The sequence below is a fragment of the Ciona robusta genome, chromosome 1, assembly GCF_009617815.1.
Source record: "Ciona robusta chromosome 1, ASM961781v2".
NCBI classification, from domain to species: Eukaryota; Metazoa; Chordata; class Ascidiacea; order Phlebobranchia; family Cionidae; genus Ciona; species Ciona robusta.
Window position 1 is genome coordinate 8,359,619 of NC_143235.1, and position 22,221 is coordinate 8,381,839.

Below are 22,221 nucleotides of genomic sequence, written 5' to 3' on the forward strand. Positions count from 1 at the left end.
TGAATAGGCTACAATTGAATATATATTTCCTTAATATAATGCGCCAAATATACTATGGATAGCTCTGTTTTGTCAAACCACCCATTACTACATGTAAATGAAAGTTTTATTTAGTTGCTAAACGACCAATGAATCAAAATGTATATATGATGATATTGCACAATAGTAACTGGATCAGATTTAAATTAATTATAAGTTATTTATGTGTTTTGTTAGGAGACTTAAAAAAATTAATAAATCAACTTTTGTGAATAAATAAAAGAGAAAAAAATTGTACAATGTAACAGATCAGAGAAAATTGATACATATTGAAATTTACTGTAACACATCTAATAAGAAAATTCGAATTCGCAATCCTGTAATATAAATGACAAATAGAAACAAATTAAATTAGTTCCGGTATGGGAAAGCTCTGTTGGGCCAAACTTGAAATGGCAATCTCATCAACACCACGCTTGATTCTGACAAAACCCTTTTCTCCCCATGACTCACCCCAACTGTTTTTCACTATCCAGTATTTTTCACCAGTACGTTCGTCTGCTCCATACCCCACTACCAGCACAGCATGGTTGGTCAGTTCAAATGGGTTGTAACCGGTTACAGGCAGTTTTCGTTCCACAGAAGTAACATGATGGTAAATGCCACTCTTATACTGCTGGAAGTCTGGGTATACCTAATACAAATAAATTAGTAGTTAAACCAACCAGTTATAATGAAAAGTAAATGAAAAACTTTTTAGAAGGAGACAGTATTGTATCCCGCAAACCGATATGGTGTTTGACAAAACTTTGTATGGTTACATAATATTAAACCAAGTTACTTGTTAGTTATTTCACAATGCAATGCAGCAATTTCTTTCAAGAAAAGACTGGTACCCATAATTAGTGTGAATGAACCTAAGTAACTTCAAGCACAAAATTTTTGAAACATACTGCATTTGAGTTTCTGTTTGTGTGTTTTGTCAATAAGCTTTTAGTATTTAATAAATGTGTCCTAACCATATTTTATATATTGAGTACTGTTGTGCCTAAAGAGAGAAACTTTTTTTACATAAGTAGTAATAATCAGAGAAAGTTATTATTTTAACTGTAGTGTACCAGTGTGATTTATCATTAGGCAATTATGAGTGTGACTGATTGATTTATTTGTGCTTGTCTGTTTGCCAAAAACGTGACGGTAATTAACATTTGATCAGCACGTGACTGATAAAGATAATGTTTGCAACATGATATTTATTATATAATATCAAGAAAATCTTCGCAAAAACTGATGTATTTTACATAAAAGTCCATCATGTGGACACATGAATATGAATATGAATAAAACCATTTGAAACGCTTTTGATCATCCAGGTAACAATGTTACAGTGAATCTTATTTACTTCCACTACTATATAAGCATCCTCTTACTCGGATATCGTTATAACAATCAAAATAAAACCAAAATCTGTTTATGGTATGACAAGCCTGAAGAGAGTTAGTCAGTCATATTGTTTTTAAACTAAGAATGTTATCTTTTATGGGGCCTTGTTTATGTGCCACTCACACGTAAAATTGCCTATGTTGTGGAAAGTTTAACACTTTGAAGTACATATTCACCAACAACAATAGAATATTGCAGGCATGGGGAATAATGTTGTCATCACATGATGTGAAAAGTGACACTTCTGTATACGAGGTGGTACGACAACATAATCAAGCTTACTTTACAAGGTATTCACCAAACTGTAACCTTGCCACTACAAAGGACAAACCTTACAAAGGGATGTGTGGTGCCAGGTGATGTCACCAATGTTTACATTTCTAACATGTGATGCCAGTTCAGAAGTTATTTTTGCAGGCAACACCAAGGTTAACAAAAACATGAGCACGAACTATCACATAAAAAAGTATCTGAAGACTATGATATTGTCTTGTGTTTAAAATTTTGGGACATTTATGAAATGACTGTTATATGGAGAAGAAACTAATGCAATACTGAAATGCTTTTATTTGTTTTATTGAACTTTTGCACATACAAACAAACATACCTCTATTCCCACAGCTATTGGTCCAAACGCAACAAGATCTTCCATCATTTTCTCCGGGGTGCACCCACCATAATAACCACCCACGTACTCATACTTAGCAACATAATGACGTCGGCAGTTTGAAACCATTGGAGAACATTTATCTGTGTCCTTGCCAAGATATGGATAACAATGTTCTTCCACAACACCAAAGTCATGAGCGTATTTTCCTGCGATCAGGAACGGGAAACCCCCTTCGCAACCTAAAACATCATTCTTTTAACAATGTATATTTAAAATCAGCACAATAATTTGACATTTAAAAAGAATTGTGCAATTTTTTACCATCTTAAAAAAGAACATGCTCATGTAATGTAAAACACCGCAGCATTAAATGATTTTTTTCTAAAAGCGGTTAAAAAGAACAGTTCGCAATTTATATAGGCTTTGCAATAAATTTAGTCGAATGTCAAATAATATATTAAAAAGTCCTAACTCCTGTATTTTGATACATTACCGATAATTTCATAATATAGTCACAAGAAACTGTCAAGTATTACAAAAGATATGTGATAAAATATACAATACATTAATAAATGGTAACATAATAAGTTTCATCTAACTTGTAAACTAACATACATCAGCATCATTAACGAACCTTGTGCATATTGTGAACATGAGACAACTTCTTGGGGTGAGAAAACAGGTGTTTGTGTGTTGTTTGTTGCAATACGAACTCGAGCTTCCAACATTGCCATCGATGCAAATGCATAACAACTTCCGCAAGATTGCTGTATAGAATGCAAGTCAGATTGTATAGTTTACGTTCTCAATTCTCATGTATCCCTTAGGTTTTTCGAAACCAACCTTTTCCAACCATTTTACATTTTTCTTTTTATTACTGTTTTTAACAAAGTGTAGTGTAAATAAACTCATAATTTTATTTGGAAAGGTGAATATTTTTCTGATCATATAATGTAACACATCCTAAATAATTATAATCTTTTTTAACCAAAATACAAATAATAAAAACCTGATTTCTGATTGGTGAAACAAAGTTTTGGCCGTTTACATTTCTCCAATCAAAAGATTCTGGAAGATTGTTTCCAGGAGTAAATCTCAACTTACGAGGTTGCTTTGATCTGGTTGGGGCAAAAATAAACAAAAACAAGAATACAATTATGGAACAATACAAATAAAACTTTGATTAAAATGAGATTAGGTTATACATGCTATAAAAAAACGGGTATATATGTAAAAAATGGGCATGTCTATTTTGTTGACCAATACTATCAATGGCAGCCAGTAGTTTTAAAGTTGTATATCTTATCTTCATGGTGAATTTAGGGCCAGGACTTTGTTATTTATAAAATAGATATAAACATTATTGGCATGGACAAGTAGTAAAGATAAGGGCAACACAAAGCTGGCAATTGATAAAATATGAACAAACTTTGTTATTGGTCCATTGCCATATCCTGATCTGCGTAGAACTTGTTCATAAGTCATGGATTCTAACTCTGGATAGCTTCCCGCCAACCATGAATCTTGTTGTTTGTTAAGTTCGGCAATGAAGCGATGATCATTCGTGTAAGTTGTTTGTAGAACTTTGTTGTAGCTGGGTGGAAAGTTTTTTATTTTCGTATACTAAATTCTGAAACTTTATATTTTTTAACTTTTACTGTTAACTACAAATCAAACTGTTTTTTGAATACTCAAGCAGCAGGCCAGCAGCCAGCATTTTTTGTGTGTGAAGCTATTACAGATTCCGCAGAAATAAATAATAAATACTAATTCAGTTGTTTGTATTTTTATGTCTACCTGGTTGACAATGAGGGTGTTTGCTTCACAACACCATTGTAGTTGGTCAAGCTATCTGAATTAGATTTCAACTGATCTGGCTGTTTTATTGCAATAAAACATGCCCAGTTGTTTCCAAGGTTGTCATGTGCCCAGCCGTACATGGTTTTGTTGCACCAGTATTCGGAATGGGTGTCATTAACTTGCTCCCAAGCGAAAAATGCGAACAAAGTATGATGACCAACTTCTACTTCAAATCCCTTTAAATGTTACATAGTTATATAAAAATCACAATAATAAAACATTAACATGCTGGCTGTGTTTTGCCCTAAAACATGTTGAAAAACTGTGCCACCATAACAGACCAAAACATTTAGAAAGGGACAAAGAATTAGTGAATAGTGAATACAAACACTGACTATCTAGAAAAACAGCATTAGGGAAGAACCAGAATGTTTATGTTGGTAATAGGAAGTTATGTATAATCAAAACAATAGATGCATTACAGCAACATATGTTTAACATACTTGGTTATAAACAAGATTGAACTTTCCGACTTGATTGCCAGCTTGTAGAACAGCATGATTGTGTCCGGAAAGTGTAAACGTGATTACATTTACTACGGTACCTTTAAAAAATTTAATAAATTTATTAAAAAAGTTATAAAATAAAGCAAACAATAATTACATTTATACATTACTCTGTTTGTACAGTAACTTTCAAAGGGAACATGCACAGCATTTTCAACTATTAACTTATTTTCTAATAAAATCAATTAAAATAAACAATACATCAGCTAACCTGGGTTGGAGCAATCTAATGTTCTATCATGACCATCCTCTGACATGTGGAACTTCCATGTTCCAACCAAATCATCATGTGTACAGTTTGCTGGTGTGTCAGCTGATGATAGTGATGCAAAACAAAGCAACAAAGACAAGACTAAGATACTAGCAGCCATAGCGTTACAGAAATGTACCTGCCAGTAAGATGTGCAGTATTAATTAACATACGTTTCTGACACAACTGCTAGGTCTAGGTTGCTATTTCAAGTTGCTAAGGTCAAACACACCAAACAACACCGAACTTTAAATAGGACAAAAAGTAAACACACCTATACTGTATACACCGAGTCTATGGCTTAATAATATTTTTAATAATGACCTCTTTAAAAAAACACAAGTTTTCACTTATTTTGGAATCAGAATAACAATAACACATACAGAAAACTACAACTGTGTATAGATAGTAGTAGTAGATATCAAATTAAATGCAATATAAATGTATGAGGAACTTTGTTTTACAAGAAATATGCAGTGCAATTGTAATATTAATTTAGCATATATATATTAATTTAGCAAACAGGATTTGTAATGCTGCTAATATGCATAATATAAGTGAATTTATAAAACTGAAACAAAAACCTTGAGGTAACATTGGTAGGTAGAAAGTAATAATGTGTAAATTTAATCAATAACTGCTAAACTAAATATCCCAATTTATGCTAAACCATTATATCTGAAACTTGAATAACTGAAACAGAATCACAGAACTGTATCGCAACCAAAAACAGTCTCAATCCAGTTTGTGGGTTCCATTTTCTGTGCAAGTCCTCCAAAATCTGATGGTAATTTGTCTTCATGTATAATTTCTTTTAAATAAGAAAAGTCCGACCCAAGGACATTCAACCTTTTCTTCAGCTTCTCTTTCATGAAAGGTCGAATGATTGCTAAGAAAATATCAAATATCTTTGGCTCATTGATCAAATTAACGGACTTCAAACGCACAGGCATCGCTTCTTGGAGCAGACTAACAAACTTTTTCCCAATTGACGGTCCCATCTGCTGTGCAAAATTTAATCCGAAATAAGAGAGATCCTCGATCACAATCAAACCATGAATTTGAAATGTTTCATGCTCCAACATTGTTTCTACACAGGTTACAATACATGCTGCAAATTCTGTCAGTTTTTGATTTTCTACTATACCTGGTCTACCAATAAATACGCTGCACCCACTTTTTCCAATTCCTTCATAGCAAGTAGCTACCCCACCATCAAAGAACACTTTCAACTTAGATGGTGATTCTACTAGGTCGAATACCTCATTCCAGTTATTACGTTGTTTATGGTAGTTGTAAAGCAATTTTAATGCACGATCCTGATCAAACTTGCGCGCTCTCAAAAATCGAAGTAAAAACGCATCGTCACTTCTGCATAGATCATACTTGTTCTCTTGGTTTAAGTAGGCTTCTTTTAGTTTGTCAATTGCAAGTAAACGTTCATTATTATCTTCTGGTTCATTCAATTCTTCGACTGCTTTTGCAAGGGAAGCAGGATCTAACTTACACTCGTATCTTCCAGTCATTTTTAAAGCTCAGACAAATGTTAATTAAGCTCTACAAATGATCTGCGTCTTGTGACCTCAGAAGAAATTAACGCACGGGGAAGTCCCTAAAATTAACTACGTCATCTTCGCCCATGCGGCGATATTTGTTTTCATCTTTATTAAAGAATATTTTACGCTTGTTCAGTGCAAATCTAATTAAATTGCCGAGTTCAGTGCAATATTGATCAAGGTGTATATACTGGTAAGATCACACCACCTTTTACTTTTATATATGCACATATTAATTTTTATTTGCTTATTTACAAAACCTCCGTTGTAATAATGACATTAAGTTTAGATGCGATGTCACGATGCTCACAAATCAACAGGTTAAATATTAATGAAACATGGTGTATTGCACTGTAAAATATAAACTGCTGATCAAAACAAATAGCTGTTATCTAGTGGGAAGTTTTTTGTGGGCTGGTGTCAAATCACGAGTTGATGTGGTACGGAATACTTCAGGGAGGGCAGACCTCAGTTTGTCAAAAGCTTCCTCAGAAACACCAGGTGGAATAACAAACTGAATAGTTCGCGAAATTCCACCATCCCATGTCGCCATTTCCATCATAAAACCTTTAAAATGATTATTTTTAAAATTGTATGTTTCTGATGAACCTGGTTCTAAGATTTGGTGTAGTAAGAACAAAAACATAATTTAAAATTTAACACATGCGACTTATTATCCGAATGTCACTCTCTTTTTTCAAAAGTGGGCGCTCATTTTTTTTATTATTTTCTGGGGACTTAAAACGTCAAAAAAATGCCGCTTTTATGAGATATAAAACGTGTATTGGTATAGTATTTCAATATTTTATAAAAAATCGTTTCCTAACAGTAAGTTTTACAGTTTACAGACAAAAAACTTAAACCCCTAACCCCCTAACTTCTAAACCCTAACCCCCAACCCCTAACTCGTGCCAATCAAACAAAAAAAAACTTTAAAAAAGTAAAACGTATTGCACTGTGCGGGACTCGAACCCGGTAAGAACGAAACAAAGAGAATAATCGACGGCACGCAAACCATTACACCACAGAGCCGACGGTAGTTAACAGAACGAAAGAGCGTATATAACCTACCTAATTTGGGAAAGATGTTTTTACTAGTGTTTTATATATTTATAAAGGTATTTTCAGTATTTAAGTAATTTGTTTTACACTTATTACCAATTTAAAGTGTTTCTTTGTGTATTTTTTTCAAAATTTTAAACTTAATAGGAGCGCCCACTTGTGAAAAAAGAGAGTGACATTTGGATAATAAGTCGTATGTAAATTTAACATAAGACTTAAAGACAAACTGTAGTTAAAGTTTTACCTTTGACACATTTCATGACAAGTTCTGCACGCTTGACACACCACTGAAATGTTATTTCTTCTGAAAGTTCATGGCAAAGTAACAATGGAATAGTTATTGTTCGAATATCATGACTGGAAGCTACCTGTGTTATAACATTAGAACATTATTTACATAAAGAAAACATATTTACAAATGAATACCTTCATTATATGACGCATTCCAAGTATTACACGATGTCGTGATGTAACATTGGTCAAAGAAGCTTTTGTTCGCAACTGACTCTCTTCTGCCACCAGGTGAAACACAAGGTGAACTTGGGAGAGATTTGAATGTTTTGTTATGTAAAAATCTCCCTCCGTCAATACACCTTGTTCATCCTCATCTTTTAAACTCGAATTCCTGTGATAAATATAAGCTGAAAACAATATTCACAAAGTAGTACAAACATTCATTGTATTACCTGTCATTTAAGTCTGTGTTAGTCAATGTCTGACTTCTAGATTGCCTCACTACCATAGCATGCTCATTCACTCTAGCCACCTGCTCGTCAAGGGAATCAAAATGAAACTCAGTGGATGATTCACAAACTGTCCGAAAATCTAAACAAAATGCACCAAAAATAAACTTTTATGTAATTTAAAACCATTAAAACTTCTTTTGTTGGAATACTATAAAAATAAGTTTTGTTAGTAACAAAAACAGGGTCAATTATATAAATGGTAGTATCGTTAAAGGAAAACTTATTTTGACATCTTTTGACACTCTCCTGTGAACTTTCAATGACCCTTAGTTTAAGAACACCTGTACCAGACGTTCTGTTGCTTTTGCAACCAGGCACAAAATATTCAGGTAAACTGATAGTCCGCTACAATCAATTTTACACATATTATTAAAAGCTATTTTATCTATCATGAGCCACGGTTAAATCAACAAAAGTTTTCAAGCCAGAAGATCATTTCCCTTAATATTATACTACAATGCTACCTTTTTCAATTCCAGTGCATTCTTTTAAATTTTTATCAGAAAGTAAGATAATTGCCGAGAGTGAGTTTGAATAAAGGGACATAGCAGTTTGAAACCTCTGGGCTTCCATTTCTCTGCAAATAATGATTGCGTTTTACAAAGATGGGTAATTAAATGGTATTAAATATGTTTATGCTAAATAACACACTTTATTTAAAACCAAACCTAAATAATAAATAGACAAACCTAAATAATAAATCCTAAATAAATAAAGCATAATAATTTGTATATCACTACACATATTTGATCAACTTCAACTCAAAAATAAGTTAAAGTTAAATTTACACAAACAAAGCGTACCCATCATCAGAATATCTACAGAAGTATAACATGTCAGCAACCATAAGTCTGATGTTGTGCATAGTTTTCAGTTGCGCTCCAAGATTGATGGTGAAGCTCTCTTCCATTGAAATCCCGCTGCTTACAGTGATCGAGTTCTCCGACACAACATCTCTTTCATCCGGAGCATCTCTTGGATTTACTGGAATGCCAAGTGATGAAGAATCGATGATTTTCTGGACCTCCATGCTATCAATAAAAGATAACAGAATTAAAATAAGGGTCACCATGTTTTTTACTGATTAGGTGGTTAAGTTTAAACCAAATAAACAAACATCATCTTCAAATGGCTTTATACTTTTATGAGAATTTATACAACATAACCTCTATGCAGTGGTTAGTGGATACCTACAATGATGAAAATCTACATTACCGTGAAAAGTCGATGGTGCAGTTTTGTTTTTATATTTATTGTTAATGACCAACAAATCATTCAAGAAAAAGGACAAACACGCTTACAAAATGTTTCCATTTTCATTTAGTTTATCTTCATTTTCTTTCATTTCTTTTGAAAACCTAACAACAACATCGCAATATTCTTGTTTCTGTTTTTCGGTTAACTTCTTGTAATTATCCTTCCATTGTTTCTCCAATCTCTGTGAACACATTTGCTAAACATTATGATACAGATTTTATATTTTTCCAAAAACCTTTAACTTGCACAAGTGCAAATTAACACCAAAGTAGTAATATATTTTAGCACACTCTTCCCATTTTTTTGCCAATGGATATGATCTTAAAACAATATAAAAGCTTACTTGATAAACTGACAAACTTTACAGTATGTATGAGGAAGTTTACATCAATAAGTTAGTAAATCCAAATGATAACGGTTAACTGTAAAATCAAATAGAGAATGCATAAAAAAAACTTATACATTGGAGTCTGCCAATTGTTTTGTTGCAAGAATAGAAACATCTTCTGTAGTATATGCAAACCCCACGTTATCACATGCACGAGACATTTCCATTCGATGGCGTTCTCTCATGTTTGACAAGGACTGTTCTTTGTCAGCAAGAAACTAAAAATCCAATTAATACAAAACGGTTTACTGTCTGTTGATATTGTGTACTGATATTTACTTCTTTTCTAATACATCTGTTTATTTAAATGAGTTACTTAGTGTACCTTTGAAACTGCATTGTGGTATTTTTTCTCAAGTTGAAGTAGATTTTGCATGGCAGTTGAATGTATAAGGTGGTGATAAGCCAAAGGAAAGTTATTTGATTGAGATAGACATGGTGGAGCATGTTCTTGCCAAGACTAAAATTCAATAAAAAATAAATTTACCAAGTACATATACAGGATACAACTGGTGGCAATACAAACTAAGTTCAAATAGGTAAAAAATAATCTATTAGTAGTGATACATAACATAATTTGTATTTATCTCATCGAAGATGGTGTTATTTAAAAAATAAAAAGAACAGAACCAAGTGCAAAACAACAGTTGTTAAAACACGCGACGATAATTGGTGTGAAAAAAGTGGCTGTTGCACCAAAGTGTTTGAATATACCTTGGTAATTTTAACGCTGTTAATTTATTACAAAGCCATGTTTAATTTAAACAAAAGATAACCTGCTTACATTTTCATATTTATCAGACACCACTTTTGCCACATGATCAATCAACGTGGGATCATCTATTATCTTTTGCAAAAGCAACGCAGCTTGATGATCGTGGAGATTCATTCGTTCGTTATCAACAAACTTCTTTAGTTTCATGTTCAATTCTAACAACCAAGATAGCTAGCTTAGATGGATATCATGAATACCTCTTGGGGTTTCTAAGCTGATGATAACATGTTTATTATTATATTCATACAAGAGTTAGACCATGGAAAGGGTAAGGTAACACCAAACTTAACCCACTCGAGTAATAAAATAATTTAGAATAATAAGAACCTTTGAGCGCATTCTATATTTACATACATTGTAGACGTTCTATGCATTATATAGCCTATATCATCATGTTGGCTTTTGCTTCAGCTGACCTATGTAATAAGTAATGGTGTATCTGGTATTACCTGTTTCAACAAAGCAAGGAATTCGATGAAAGTTCATCACCCTTGCAACAAGTTCTCTCACATCAAAAACTTTCAATACATTAACAGGAAACCGAAGTTCTTGTATTGGTTTATTAGATCCAGTGGAAACCACATATTCAAACGTCCTATCACCATTATCTAATGTATTACCATTCATACTAAGGCTCACGCTTTTTTGCTCGATCTTGTAAACAAATAAAATAAATGATTTTGTGTATTTTAATAGAGGTATTAAAATTATGTCACGAAATAGAAGCACAGTGTAAACAACACTGAAATTCTTTATTTTAAATAAAAATAAAATTAAGAGCATAATATAATTCTAATTAAGAGCATAATTGAAATTATTTCCGAACTTGTCAAAATTTCGTTTAGCATCAAGAGAATCAAGTTTTTCAGATACTCGTTTAATGCTGCTTGGATTGAATACTTTCTTTACCAGACGACTCCGACTTGTGTTTTTACTTGCGTTAAGATCCGACAATCCATTTAAATCTCTCTTTTTGCCTTTCTTTTTTCCATCTTTTTTGGAGCCAAGCTTTACATTACCTGATAGATTACTTTCCAAATCTCGAAGAAAATCTGAATCTTGCCAACTGTTATCAACAGCAGCAGATGTAGAAGGCTGATCGGGGTTTCCACCAACTGGTACACCACATGCATCACGATCTATTATTTTCCCATGAAAAGGACATTTATACCGATCCTGACGTGGACACAGCTTCCCATTTGGTAAAGGAGCTTTACAGCTCCTCGTCACTGGCTTAAAGTCACCAGAAAATTCTATTGTTCGAGAAGTGATGGAATTTAAAGCAGCGTCCGAGATGCCACTGTCTCCTTCACTTGCAGATGTTCCAGTCCAAAATCGATGACCTACATCATACTCTTGTGCAGTGCCCATTTTAACAGTTTCACGAAGTTCATCCATCTTCTCTTTGTCCCAAACCAATAGATCTCTTCCATATGGAACAACGGGTGCAGCCTCTAACAATGATTTTGCTGCGTCCTTTTTAACACCTGGCTCTGATTTAATTTTTTTCATAATTTTATTCAAAGGCTTTTTCTTTGTTGTGGTATCATCTTCTTTACCGACTTGTTTTCTCTTTTTTGCTTGCACTGCAAGAGCATATTGATAAGAAGTCGGATCATCAAGTGAAGTATCGGAACTCAGAGGAGTCCACACATTGGTATCAACCAACTTAGCAGATATAGGTTTTACATCTTTTGAAACTTTAATTGCTTTTTTCTTTGGAGTTTGTTTATGAGACGTTGAAGGTTGTGGTTGTAAGATTGGCAAAGGTTCCACAAAACATTGAGCAGTTGGCACTTCTTCAAAGTCATCACAATCTGAATCTGAACCATCAGCTGTTGAATCCTTTAACAAGTGGACCTCTTTATATTTCTCTACAGTTCTTTCCAGCTCAAGTTTTATATCAATCAGCTGTTTTACTGTCTCTTGTGGAGCCCCATATTTCACTGCAGTTGCTAACCATCTTTTAACTCGTGGAATAAACAACCTATTAGCGGATCGGTGACAATCTTTTGCTCGCTCCAGGATAGGAACATTGTCTGTGGTCTCCATTACTTTTACAGATGAAACTTCATTTAAGTTCAGTTCAATTTTGTAATCTCTATCAAATAAACCAGTATCCCTGGGTGTAACAGAATCTGTGTTCTCTGGTTCTTTATTATTTTCATCATTATTAAAAGTTGGTATCAACAGATCCAAACAACTTTTAATTTCTACAGAACAGTTCACCACTTCCCACATTGTTTTTTCCATTTCTTTCTCCAGTTTATCAAGGCGCTGTCCAGCTATAATTTTTTTTCTGCTGAGTTGTACCTCTGCTACTTGCTGTACTTGAGCAGGAACTGGTTGAGGTCTATCAAAATTAATTTTTTTCACTCCTTTTAAAAAGTCAAATCCAAGCTGAAGTTTCTTGTATGCAACTCCATATTTGGCGTTCCATTCTTTAACTGCTGCCAATGATTCCAATTTAAGTTTTTCAGCGACTTGTTTTGGAGGAGGCAATGGATTCTCAAAGTCAGTTTCCATGGTGAGGTCCATAAACTCTTGAAATTGATCAAGAAGTAAAGTGCGAAACAAATGCGATCGAACAAACAGTTCCCCAATAATCTGAAATGTTGAATATCTTACTTCAGCATGCTCCTCTTTTAATTGCAATTTTAGAAGATGAAATGCATGCTTCACAAAGTCATTATTTTTCTTGCAAATTTGTTTTAAACGTTTTAACTTTTCTTTTTCCAGGGAGGGCTCGCCGCTGGTCACCATCGCTCCTACAAGTTCCTCAAGTTCACTTGTGTGGGAGAGCCCCGTTTCCTCACCATCCATTATAAACAATGTTAATTTATTCTATCCTACACTCAGTACACCTGTTCAACCTATAATGTAAATATATGGTCAAGTAATTATTTAGTAAACTTTTTTTACATTTAACCCAAATGCATTTACAATGTTGTTTTTAAGACACTCAATTATGTATAACAATTCTTAAAGAACAAACCCCAGCAAGTTTAGCTGGTCACATGTTTCAAAAATCGACACGAATAAGGCATGTATATCTCTACCACATAGATTGGCGCTTGGTGTTTACCAAAAAATGTATAAAAAGGAACTGAGAAACTAAAGTTAAAAGCAGCAAATAATAACAACAAAAGTACTGCATTACAATTTTTTAACTGCAATAAAAATTTATCTGAGCGAATTTTCTGATAACAATTCTAAAATATTTGGTCATTACGATAAGAAATAAATGCTACATATCATATGTAAGTATGACTGTGCAAAAGAAAAATACCTGTAAAAGTGCAAAAAATAATATTTTTGTGGTCAACAGGGGAAGTGGTCGTGGAAACTATTATTGTGTATGTTGTTTGTAGCAAAGACATTAAAGCATTGAGTTATAGTTACAGCTAAGGCACGTTTATAATATGTATATATAAAGAATACAAAAACTGCACGTTGGAATGAACTGCATTTGAAGAATGAAAAGTTATGAGACTATCATGTACACTTTAGACTGGAAGTGTGGAAATTTGAAAGTGAAAAAATAAAACTAATGAAACAATCTAAAGGCACTCATAACGTGAGGATTTACTGTTACAAAACTACAACATACTTAATGTTATAATTTCTATGAATGATGATATGAAGTATATCTTTTCAATTCATCCATTTTTTCTTTCAATCACTTTGTTCTTTTCAAAGACGAATTCTAAATGAGCTAAAAAAACAATAATCAAATAAATTGCGACGAACAGTGGAATAATATAAAACTTTAATTATTTATTATAAAACAAATGTTAATATTTGTATCAGAGACACAAATACCAGTTATGATTCTTTGGCCGAAGCAAAATAATTTGTAACTTAGTTTAGCAAACAGAAAAATGTCTGTCATATTTTATTAGCTTTAAAATAACCAAAAAATATTGCAATGCAAAAACCTTTACCAAAACTTGGTGTGAAATTGATAAAGTAAGTGAAACTTACTTAAGAAAATCAGGAGACTTTGAGATAACATGTTCGAATTCTGCGTAAGATAATTGGTCATCATTATCCAGGTCTGCTTCTTGCATTATCTAAAAAAAGATAGATATATTATATTTGCCATAAATAAATATATAATGTATAATACAAAACATAGTTCTCATAAATAGAAACAATATGATATCCAGGAATAGTATGTTCAAAGATAAACTAAAATCTAACTTTTGTAAACTGATTTAACAAATTTAATATATTATATTACATTTTTTAAAAGTTGTTGCATCTCGTCATCCTTTAGTGAACCAGCATACCCAGTCAGTCGACTTACAACCATTTCTATGTCTTCAGCATCAAGCAAATCATCCTCATTAAAATCTGAAAATAGATGATTTAATAAGGTGTCTTCATCAACTAAATTGGGCAATTAATGTTTTTGGGCAGAAAAAATAAACACTACAATAATAATATTTAAACTAATTATACCTGGTAGTAGCAGATAAATTATGATATTGTTTCACCTTATAACAAAAAGAATTGATGACTTCTAGAAGTGCTACGACTCACCATAAACTTTAAAGGCATATTCCACCTTCAGACCCTTAGGAGCCTGATCGCTAAACACGCTCATCATGTCTAAGAAATCCTCAAATGACAAACTTCCGTCAAAGTTTTGAGAGGTTGAAAAAATTCGGCATATTCGATCACTGTAAATAATTTTATGATGAACAGATTGATCAAAAAAGGGAAACAATAGCATGTTTCACATAAGCCACTACTGCCTGATTGATGTGTTAAATGATTTGCACACAGAGTTACATGCTGTTAAAGTTAGCAGTATCATGCTTTAAACTTGGCAACTTCCGCTTACAACACTGTAATCCTACGCAGCTAGGCTTAAATGCTACTGAAACAGGAACCAAATACGCAAACAGGCTATAACATCTCCGCATATAAATAAGTTAGAAAACAAAAGTCAATGCAACTTACTTAAATGGATTGACTTTAAGTTCAGGCATTTGACAAACTTTCTCCATGGAAACTCGACAAAGTTTGTCATTATTCACATTGTCTTGGTCAAGTTCAACAAACTTTTCAAATACACTAAAAAAGGAGGATTAACCAGTTATTGGACAAGTTTAATAAAACATATTAGATAAACAATTAATTACAAATTTATGGTGACAGCATTGTCCCCCATAGTAAAAAAATTGGGGAATTTTTAAAAACTTTTAATCTAACATGTCATAATAAAATACCAAGCTGTGCCTGTGTTTGGATAGTACAAACACTGCATGAATTAGCTCAATATATTCAAATATTAAAACGGGAATCATTGATTTACAACAAGAACAAGTTTTACATTGTAAACACTACAACATTAGTAAATTACTAAATAATGATATTACTGAAATAGGATAACAAGCTTTATTGCACAAAGTTACATACATTTCTTACATTCAAGCCTGGATATGGTTAAATTTAAAAAAGGAAAATTTACAAATAGAACCTACTGTAAAACTTCTTGCTTGGTAAAAAACGTCAGTTCAGAATATTCTTGGAGCTCATCTTTCGTGAAATGACTATTCGCAGATCCCATGGCCCAGATTTATCCAAATATAAACTTATGTTACTTTCCTAATGCACTGTCAATAAATTTTATTGAATAAAAAAACGATAAATATGGCATTGTAAATGAAATAGGTGTCACTCCTCATTTCTCGTTTAGTTAAAATACATAAACGCGTCATCGTTTACACAGTGAAACAATACGACCGTAGTATACACTACACTAACACTATGCTACGACTGTCGTATTACATAACAATGGTCTCCGTGACGTCATAAAGCTATGGCTGTCATTCATTTACAGCTGATATACTCACGTGACCAGAACCAAGGAATACTCTACCAGCTTTGCTGCTACCATAGATATCTATGCTACAGAGCGTCATAACTTAAGTCTTAAACAGCTGTTAATTAAGCCGTATCCTATTGATATAAATGTATTTTGTAGGCGTATGGTGTATTTATGGCCTATCTATGCTTTAACATATATTGAAAGCCGAAAATACAATGTCTATGCATAAGAATAATGCTAAAAACCTCATGTATATACAATATATGTTACAATTCAAAGCGTCTATTTCTACCACTACTTCCAGGTATTATTTAGTTTCATAAGCATCCCGTCAAAATTTCAAAATGAAAATAAAAGATACAACAAAGTTGGTTTCACGGCTCCGAGATGTAATGAATGCTGCAACGTATACAGATCAACCTCTCAAAGCAATTATTATACCATCATCTGATGCACATCAGGTTTGTTCCTTTGTATTTATTTTTATCACATATTTTTCCATGTGTATGCTATATATATAATGCACTAATATATATATATATATATATATATATATAAAGTAAAAGATAGGTTTGATATTTGCTGTTTTTAAACGATTATATTTTAGAGTGAATACCTGGTTGAGTGTGATTTACGCCGGGCATTCATTTCTGGATTTACTGGTTCAGCGGGAACAGCTGTGGTGACCCAAAGTGAAGCTGCATTGTGGACAGATGGAAGATACTTTTTGCAGGTATTATTAGATTTGTGGTTTCATTAGTTACATCGTAAAATAAAGTGAGATTCATTTATAACAACTTAAGTATAAACCACAAATTTAAAACCAGACCAATACAAGGATATTACATTAAAAATGTATATGTATTTTAAATAGTAAAATACTTGAAAAAATAGATGATATAATTGGCAAAACTACAGAGTCCTTACCTATATATCTACTTACCAAACCCCATAAATTGAAAACATTTCTAAAAATTGCTTGGGTAAAATACCAGGCAGAGCAACAGTTGGATTCCAATTGGACCTTGATGAAAATGGGCATCCCTGAAACACCAAGCATAGAAGATTGGCTTTGTACTGTATTACCAGCATCTTCATGTGTTGGAGTCAATCCCCTTCTATATTCATCAAGTAATCACTTTTCTGTTTGCATTAGAATTTATTTTAGTGCATTATTAAACAAAATGTTTGATGTCGAGTTCGAAACTATATGTGAAAATTTGTAAAACTTCTTTGTAAGATTCATTTACTATGATATTGATACATACAGCATTAGTGATCTTTATTAAAGAGATTATTTTGCGAAGGTTCATGGAATAAAATGAAGAAAGCACTTGAAAAAGAAGGACACAAACTTTTGGAAACTAAACAAGATCTGGTAGATGAGGTAAAACAAACATGTTTCATGAATTAAAAAAGCAACTGTTTAAATTTGACCATTCAGGTTTTAAAAGATCATAAAAAGAAAATCCAATATAAATATATATTTTTGTAAATAATTTGTTTTGTGTATATAGACAAATATAGTACTGTGGTTGTGGGGTAAGATGGGACACCCCCACCTTTAACACCTAATATGCTTTGATAACTACCGAATGGGACAAGAAAATAGAATCTTTCCCCACCCTACCGTACAGAATGTGTCTGGGAATAGTGGGAATGATATGTTTTCTACGCTTTTATTCCATAGGTGTGGACCAACAGACCTTCATATCCATGCTCTGACCTCATCATAGTTGATCAGAGCACAGCTGGATCAACGTGTTTGGAAAAGATAACAAACGTTCAACAGATGATGAAAGATAAGGAAGTAAAATGGACAGTAGTCACAGCACTTGATGAAATTGCATGTATGTAAAGCGTGGGCATTTTATTTTAACTTAAAATAATGTATTTTTTTTATATATGCTTTAGGGCTGTTCAACTTAAGAGCATCAGACATTCAATACAATCCAGTGTTCTTAGCATACGCTGTTGTTGGTTGTGATAGTGTGCAGTAAGTAGTCTCTTTTTTTTTGCTACACCGAAACAATTTTGATCAAACTGATTTTTTTACATAGGGTATAATAGTTACTATAAGCTTGCAAAAAAATACCTTTTTAAGTTTTGTTTTTTCTTTCAGTTTGTTCATTAACCAATCCCGGATTACACCGGAGATATCATCTCATCTTACTAAAAGTGTGACCATACATAATTATGATGATGTTATTCCTTTTCTTATGGACAACTGTGCATCACAAAAAACTTGGCTCAGTTCCAACTCCAGTGAAGCAATCGTATCCAGCATATATTCGGTATTAATTTATGTTTTTTCTTGGTAAAAAAATAAAACTACATTTTATATCTTACATCTGCTGTCATAGAGGGTCATAAACAAGTTTTTAACTCCGCTTTGGCCTTTTTCTTTTACCTAATAAAAATGTTGGCCTAATGAAAATTATGAGTTGTTGATGAAATAACCTAAATGAAGTTTCTTTAAAAAAGAACCTAACCTCTTTTTAGTTGTGGCACTTAATTCACATATTTTACTTTCCATCCTTAGAAATACCGACACATGTCTTCCAACAGTCCAATCAGCATGATAAAGTGTTTCAAAAATGAATCCGAGATCAATGGAATGATTAAAGCGAATAATCAAGACGCGGTTGCTCTTTGTAGATTCTTTCACTGGATGGAGCAAGAGGTCCAAGATTTTTGAAATATTTGTATTTGTATATATTTTAAACCCTTTATTTGAAGAAATAGCTTAAATCATTTTTCAAGTCCAGTAGACAATAAATGTATTGTTTATGTTAATGTATATTCGTTTAAAAATCTGTATCATAAGTAAATAATATGAAACATATAATTAGGTACCAAATGGTCAAGTCACTGAGTGTTCGGCTGCTCAAAAATCATTTGAATTTCGACAACAAGAACAGGATTTTGTTTCCCTCAGTTTTCAAACTATTTCCAGTTCAGGATCTACAGGTTCCATCATACACTACAGGTGAATTCATTTTAAAATGCAGTAAACATGTGTTAACAATTTAACATTAACTCATTTTAGAAATAAAAAAGAAATATTAAGAGAAAACTAACAAATTTAATTTTAAATTTAGTCCAAATCCAGAAAGTGATCGTGTGGTTGATGTGAATGAAGTATATCTATGTGATTCTGGTGGTCAGTACAGGTAATTACAATTGTAACCTTGTTCCCTGCAAACTTTAATTAAAACTTATTAAACTCATAAACTGAATTGTATTTAATGTAACAGGACAGGAACAACTGATACAACACGAACAGTGCACTTTGGTCAACCAAGTAAATATGTCAAAGAATGCTTCACACGCGTGCTGAAAGTAAGTGTATTGGGTTTAGTTTTTCTGTGTATAGGTGTCCAGAAAGTCTTGGTAGTCAGAGTGCTTATGTTGCAGCTGAAATGATTCTTTGTTTTATGCTAGATGCTTACACCATTATTAGCATATGTGTTTTGGGGCAAGATGCTTATTGACTTTACCCCTATCCAGTGGTCACTAATGGGTTGTCTAAATAGCAAAATGATATGTGTTAATCAATCACGCACAGAATTACGTTGTCCTTTGAAAGTGGCACAGTGTGTATAAAATATATATTATAAAGATACAGTGCCCATCACCTAAGGATAAATAAGTGACATTTTTTCATCCAGTTTACATTGATTGATATAGGGTCATATTGGTCTCGCAAATGTAGTATTCCCAGCTGGTACAAAGGGATACTGGCTTGATACTCTTGCTCGAATGCACTTATGGAAAGTTGGGTTGGATTACAGACACGGTACCGGACATGGTGTTGGGAGTTTCCTTAATGTACATGAAGGTTAGATTTCAATATATTTTATATTTGTGCAATAGAATTTTTTTTAGGTAACTTTAATGAACAAAACAAAGTTTTAATAAATGTTCTGGACAAATGGCAGATGTTGTAGTTTTCTGACAATTAACCCAAAGAGTTTTATGTTTGGTGGCACTATCATCATTATCTTTATTTAACTACTTTATATTAAACAGGTCCAGTTGGTATGTACATTGGAAATAGTGAGAGAGTTGTTTCTGTTGCTGCTGATGTTGAATTGAAAGCTGGTCTTGTTATTACAGATGGTGGGTTATGCTCAATGTTGTATTGTATTTAGTTTATGTAAAAATAATGTTTTGTTTTTAGAACCTGGATATTATGAAGATGGAAAGTTTGGAATTCGTATAGAGAATGCTCTTCTTTGTAAAAGTGCAGAAACACCGGTATTTATTTTAATATCAGATTATTTTTAAGAAGCAATCTAATTTATAGATATATTAACAAACTGCTAGATTGATTTATGTATATATAATACTAAAATCATCAATTTTATGTTGACTTATTGTGAAATTGTTTCAGTATCGGTTTGATGGTAAGCAGTTCTTTAAATTTGAATCGCTTGCTTTGGTTCCAATACAAGCAAAGATGATTGAGCTATCACTTCTTACTGCAGAAGAGGTAAAGTGTTGCTTACATGAACAGAATTTACATGAACGTTTTTATTTTAGTTTTTTTAGTTATACCAACTCGTGGTGTATTTTTTTATTGGGTAAGATGAAGGTTGGGTAAGATGAGACATGTTTCATTTCCCCTTTCTTGTCCCATTTTCCCTTTCTTGTCCCAAGTCATCAAAAAATACGAACATATAACCAAAGCCCGAAGACTGTAAAACAGCGCTGTCAGGTGTTAAAAACACAATCAGGAAAAATATAGAAATATGGTGCTAACAGTATCCCAGTTTACTCTGTAAAAAATATGTGTTTTAAAGCAGTGCAAAGGTCTATTTTTTTATTTATTGCCTTATAGTATGTCGCATTTAGCTCGCATTGTTGCATATTTTACATTTTTACCCCAAAAAATAACCTGATTTTTGGAAACATTAAATTTTAAAGTTTGTTTTGTGAAATGATCGTGGCGAGCTTGTTTTAATATAACCGAAGTCAAAGTTATTTAATTATTAAACTATATAGGTTTACTCATGTTATGTACAGGTGCCTAAAGAAAATGAAACAATTGTGAGAAACATAAGTAAACATTTAAATTTTTTTTCTCACAGCTTGCATGGTTGAATAATTACCATAAGAAATGCCGTGATGTGATTGGTTCTCAGCTGCAGAAATCTGGTCACAACGATGTATATGATTGGTTGATAGAACAAACCAAACCTATGTAATTTCTATTGTGTTTCATAGCATTATTGTGATTAGGGCTATGTTTAATTGAATTTGATATATTTCATTCAAATAATACATTCCAATATTTTTCCTCGGCATGCATTTTCATTCTAAAAACTCTTACAATTAACGTATTCTGATGTAGTTTTTTTTCCAGTATGTGAGTTTTAAAACCAATATTACAAATCCATACTATGCTGACTACGATTTCAAAAGTTCGACTATTATGTGTTTTTAATTTTGTTATTGAGCTGTGATAAAAGTATTGCAATACAGAAATATAGGAATAATCATATTTATGTGGTAAATTTGTTACAAACTAGGACATTTTTTTAGGTTCAGGTAATACCTTTGTGGTGGGGTGGGGGTAAAAGGGGACACTTTTAGCGCATAATATCCAATTATCCTGATCGTGTTTTAAACAATTACCAACGGTCTATGGGAGTCGTAAGAATACGGTTTAAGAATTCTTTAAATGTTCTTTGTTAACTACCAATTGGTAAAAGAAAATTGAATGAAAAAGTGTCCCATCTTCCCTCACCTTACTATATGTTATTCTGATCAATATGTTTATTGGCGTGAATGGATGATTTGCCCTAAACGTTAGACAATTAACGATGCAGTGGTTAAATGGTTTTATATAACTTTACTTGCCGCTGAAGAGGTGGTAAAACGAGCGCAATGATTAGCTGTTAAGTTCAATGGTTTAAGTACACACGTCTGTAAATAGATGATGAAG

General features: G+C 32.7%; 6 protein-coding genes across 6 annotated transcripts; 1 reads left to right on the forward strand and 5 right to left on the reverse strand.

Moving 5' to 3' along the window:
* Positions 1 to 88: 88 nt before the first annotated feature.
* Positions 89 to 4,769, reverse strand: LOC149742683 (dipeptidyl peptidase 1-like). Its single transcript, XM_089894127.1, has 8 exons — positions 4,610 to 4,769; positions 4,336 to 4,436; positions 3,830 to 4,068; positions 3,462 to 3,626; positions 3,042 to 3,150; positions 2,667 to 2,799; positions 2,030 to 2,271; positions 89 to 673 (listed from the first exon to the last, which is right to left on the reverse strand). Exons 1-8 carry the CDS (start codon positions 4,767 to 4,769, stop codon positions 386 to 388), a joined length of 1,437 nt encoding a protein of 478 aa, XP_089750253.1. The 3' UTR covers positions 89 to 385.
* Positions 4,770 to 4,787: 18 nt separating this feature from the next.
* Positions 4,788 to 6,281, reverse strand: LOC149742684 (alpha-tocopherol transfer protein-like). The gene has a single exon (XM_089894142.1). The coding sequence runs from the start codon at positions 6,172 to 6,174 to the stop codon at positions 5,353 to 5,355; it is 822 nt and encodes a 273-aa protein (XP_089750268.1). The 5' UTR covers positions 6,175 to 6,281; the 3' UTR covers positions 4,788 to 5,352.
* Positions 6,282 to 6,525: 244 nt separating this feature from the next.
* On the reverse strand, positions 6,526 to 11,215 carry LOC149742685 (FERRY endosomal RAB5 effector complex subunit 3-like). Its single transcript, XM_089894122.1, has 11 exons — positions 10,882 to 11,215; positions 10,442 to 10,587; positions 9,983 to 10,117; positions 9,732 to 9,875; positions 9,314 to 9,450; positions 8,816 to 9,043; positions 8,477 to 8,589; positions 7,953 to 8,091; positions 7,693 to 7,891; positions 7,511 to 7,634; positions 6,526 to 6,771 (listed from the first exon to the last, which is right to left on the reverse strand). Exons 1-11 carry the CDS (start codon positions 11,213 to 11,215, stop codon positions 6,593 to 6,595), a joined length of 1,878 nt encoding a protein of 625 aa, XP_089750248.1. The 3' UTR covers positions 6,526 to 6,592.
* Positions 11,086 to 13,255, reverse strand: LOC149742686 (UV-stimulated scaffold protein A-like). The gene has a single exon (XM_089894121.1). It carries the CDS (start codon positions 13,253 to 13,255, stop codon positions 11,225 to 11,227), a length of 2,031 nt encoding a protein of 676 aa, XP_089750247.1. The 3' UTR covers positions 11,086 to 11,224.
* Positions 13,256 to 13,305: 50 nt separating this feature from the next.
* LOC149742687 (calcium and integrin-binding protein 1-like) lies at positions 13,306 to 16,180 on the reverse strand. The gene is made up of 6 exons (XM_089894153.1): positions 15,925 to 16,180; positions 15,401 to 15,514; positions 14,978 to 15,117; positions 14,676 to 14,788; positions 14,417 to 14,505; positions 13,306 to 14,147 (listed from the first exon to the last, which is right to left on the reverse strand). Exons 1-6 carry the CDS (start codon positions 16,008 to 16,010, stop codon positions 14,126 to 14,128), a joined length of 564 nt encoding a protein of 187 aa, XP_089750279.1. The 5' UTR covers positions 16,011 to 16,180; the 3' UTR covers positions 13,306 to 14,125.
* A 371-nt stretch (positions 16,181 to 16,551) lies between these two features.
* Positions 16,552 to 21,777, forward strand: LOC149742688 (xaa-Pro aminopeptidase 1-like). The gene is made up of 16 exons (XM_089894123.1): positions 16,552 to 16,732; positions 16,879 to 17,004; positions 17,267 to 17,402; positions 17,579 to 17,658; positions 17,962 to 18,121; positions 18,186 to 18,267; positions 18,394 to 18,565; positions 18,814 to 18,954; positions 19,124 to 19,260; positions 19,373 to 19,444; positions 19,529 to 19,613; positions 19,962 to 20,112; positions 20,304 to 20,393; positions 20,455 to 20,531; positions 20,668 to 20,766; positions 21,365 to 21,777. The coding sequence occupies exons 1-16, from the start codon at positions 16,616 to 16,618 to the stop codon at positions 21,479 to 21,481; spliced, it is 1,842 nt and encodes a 613-aa protein (XP_089750249.1). The 5' UTR covers positions 16,552 to 16,615; the 3' UTR covers positions 21,482 to 21,777.
* Positions 21,778 to 22,221: the final 444 nt, after the last annotated feature.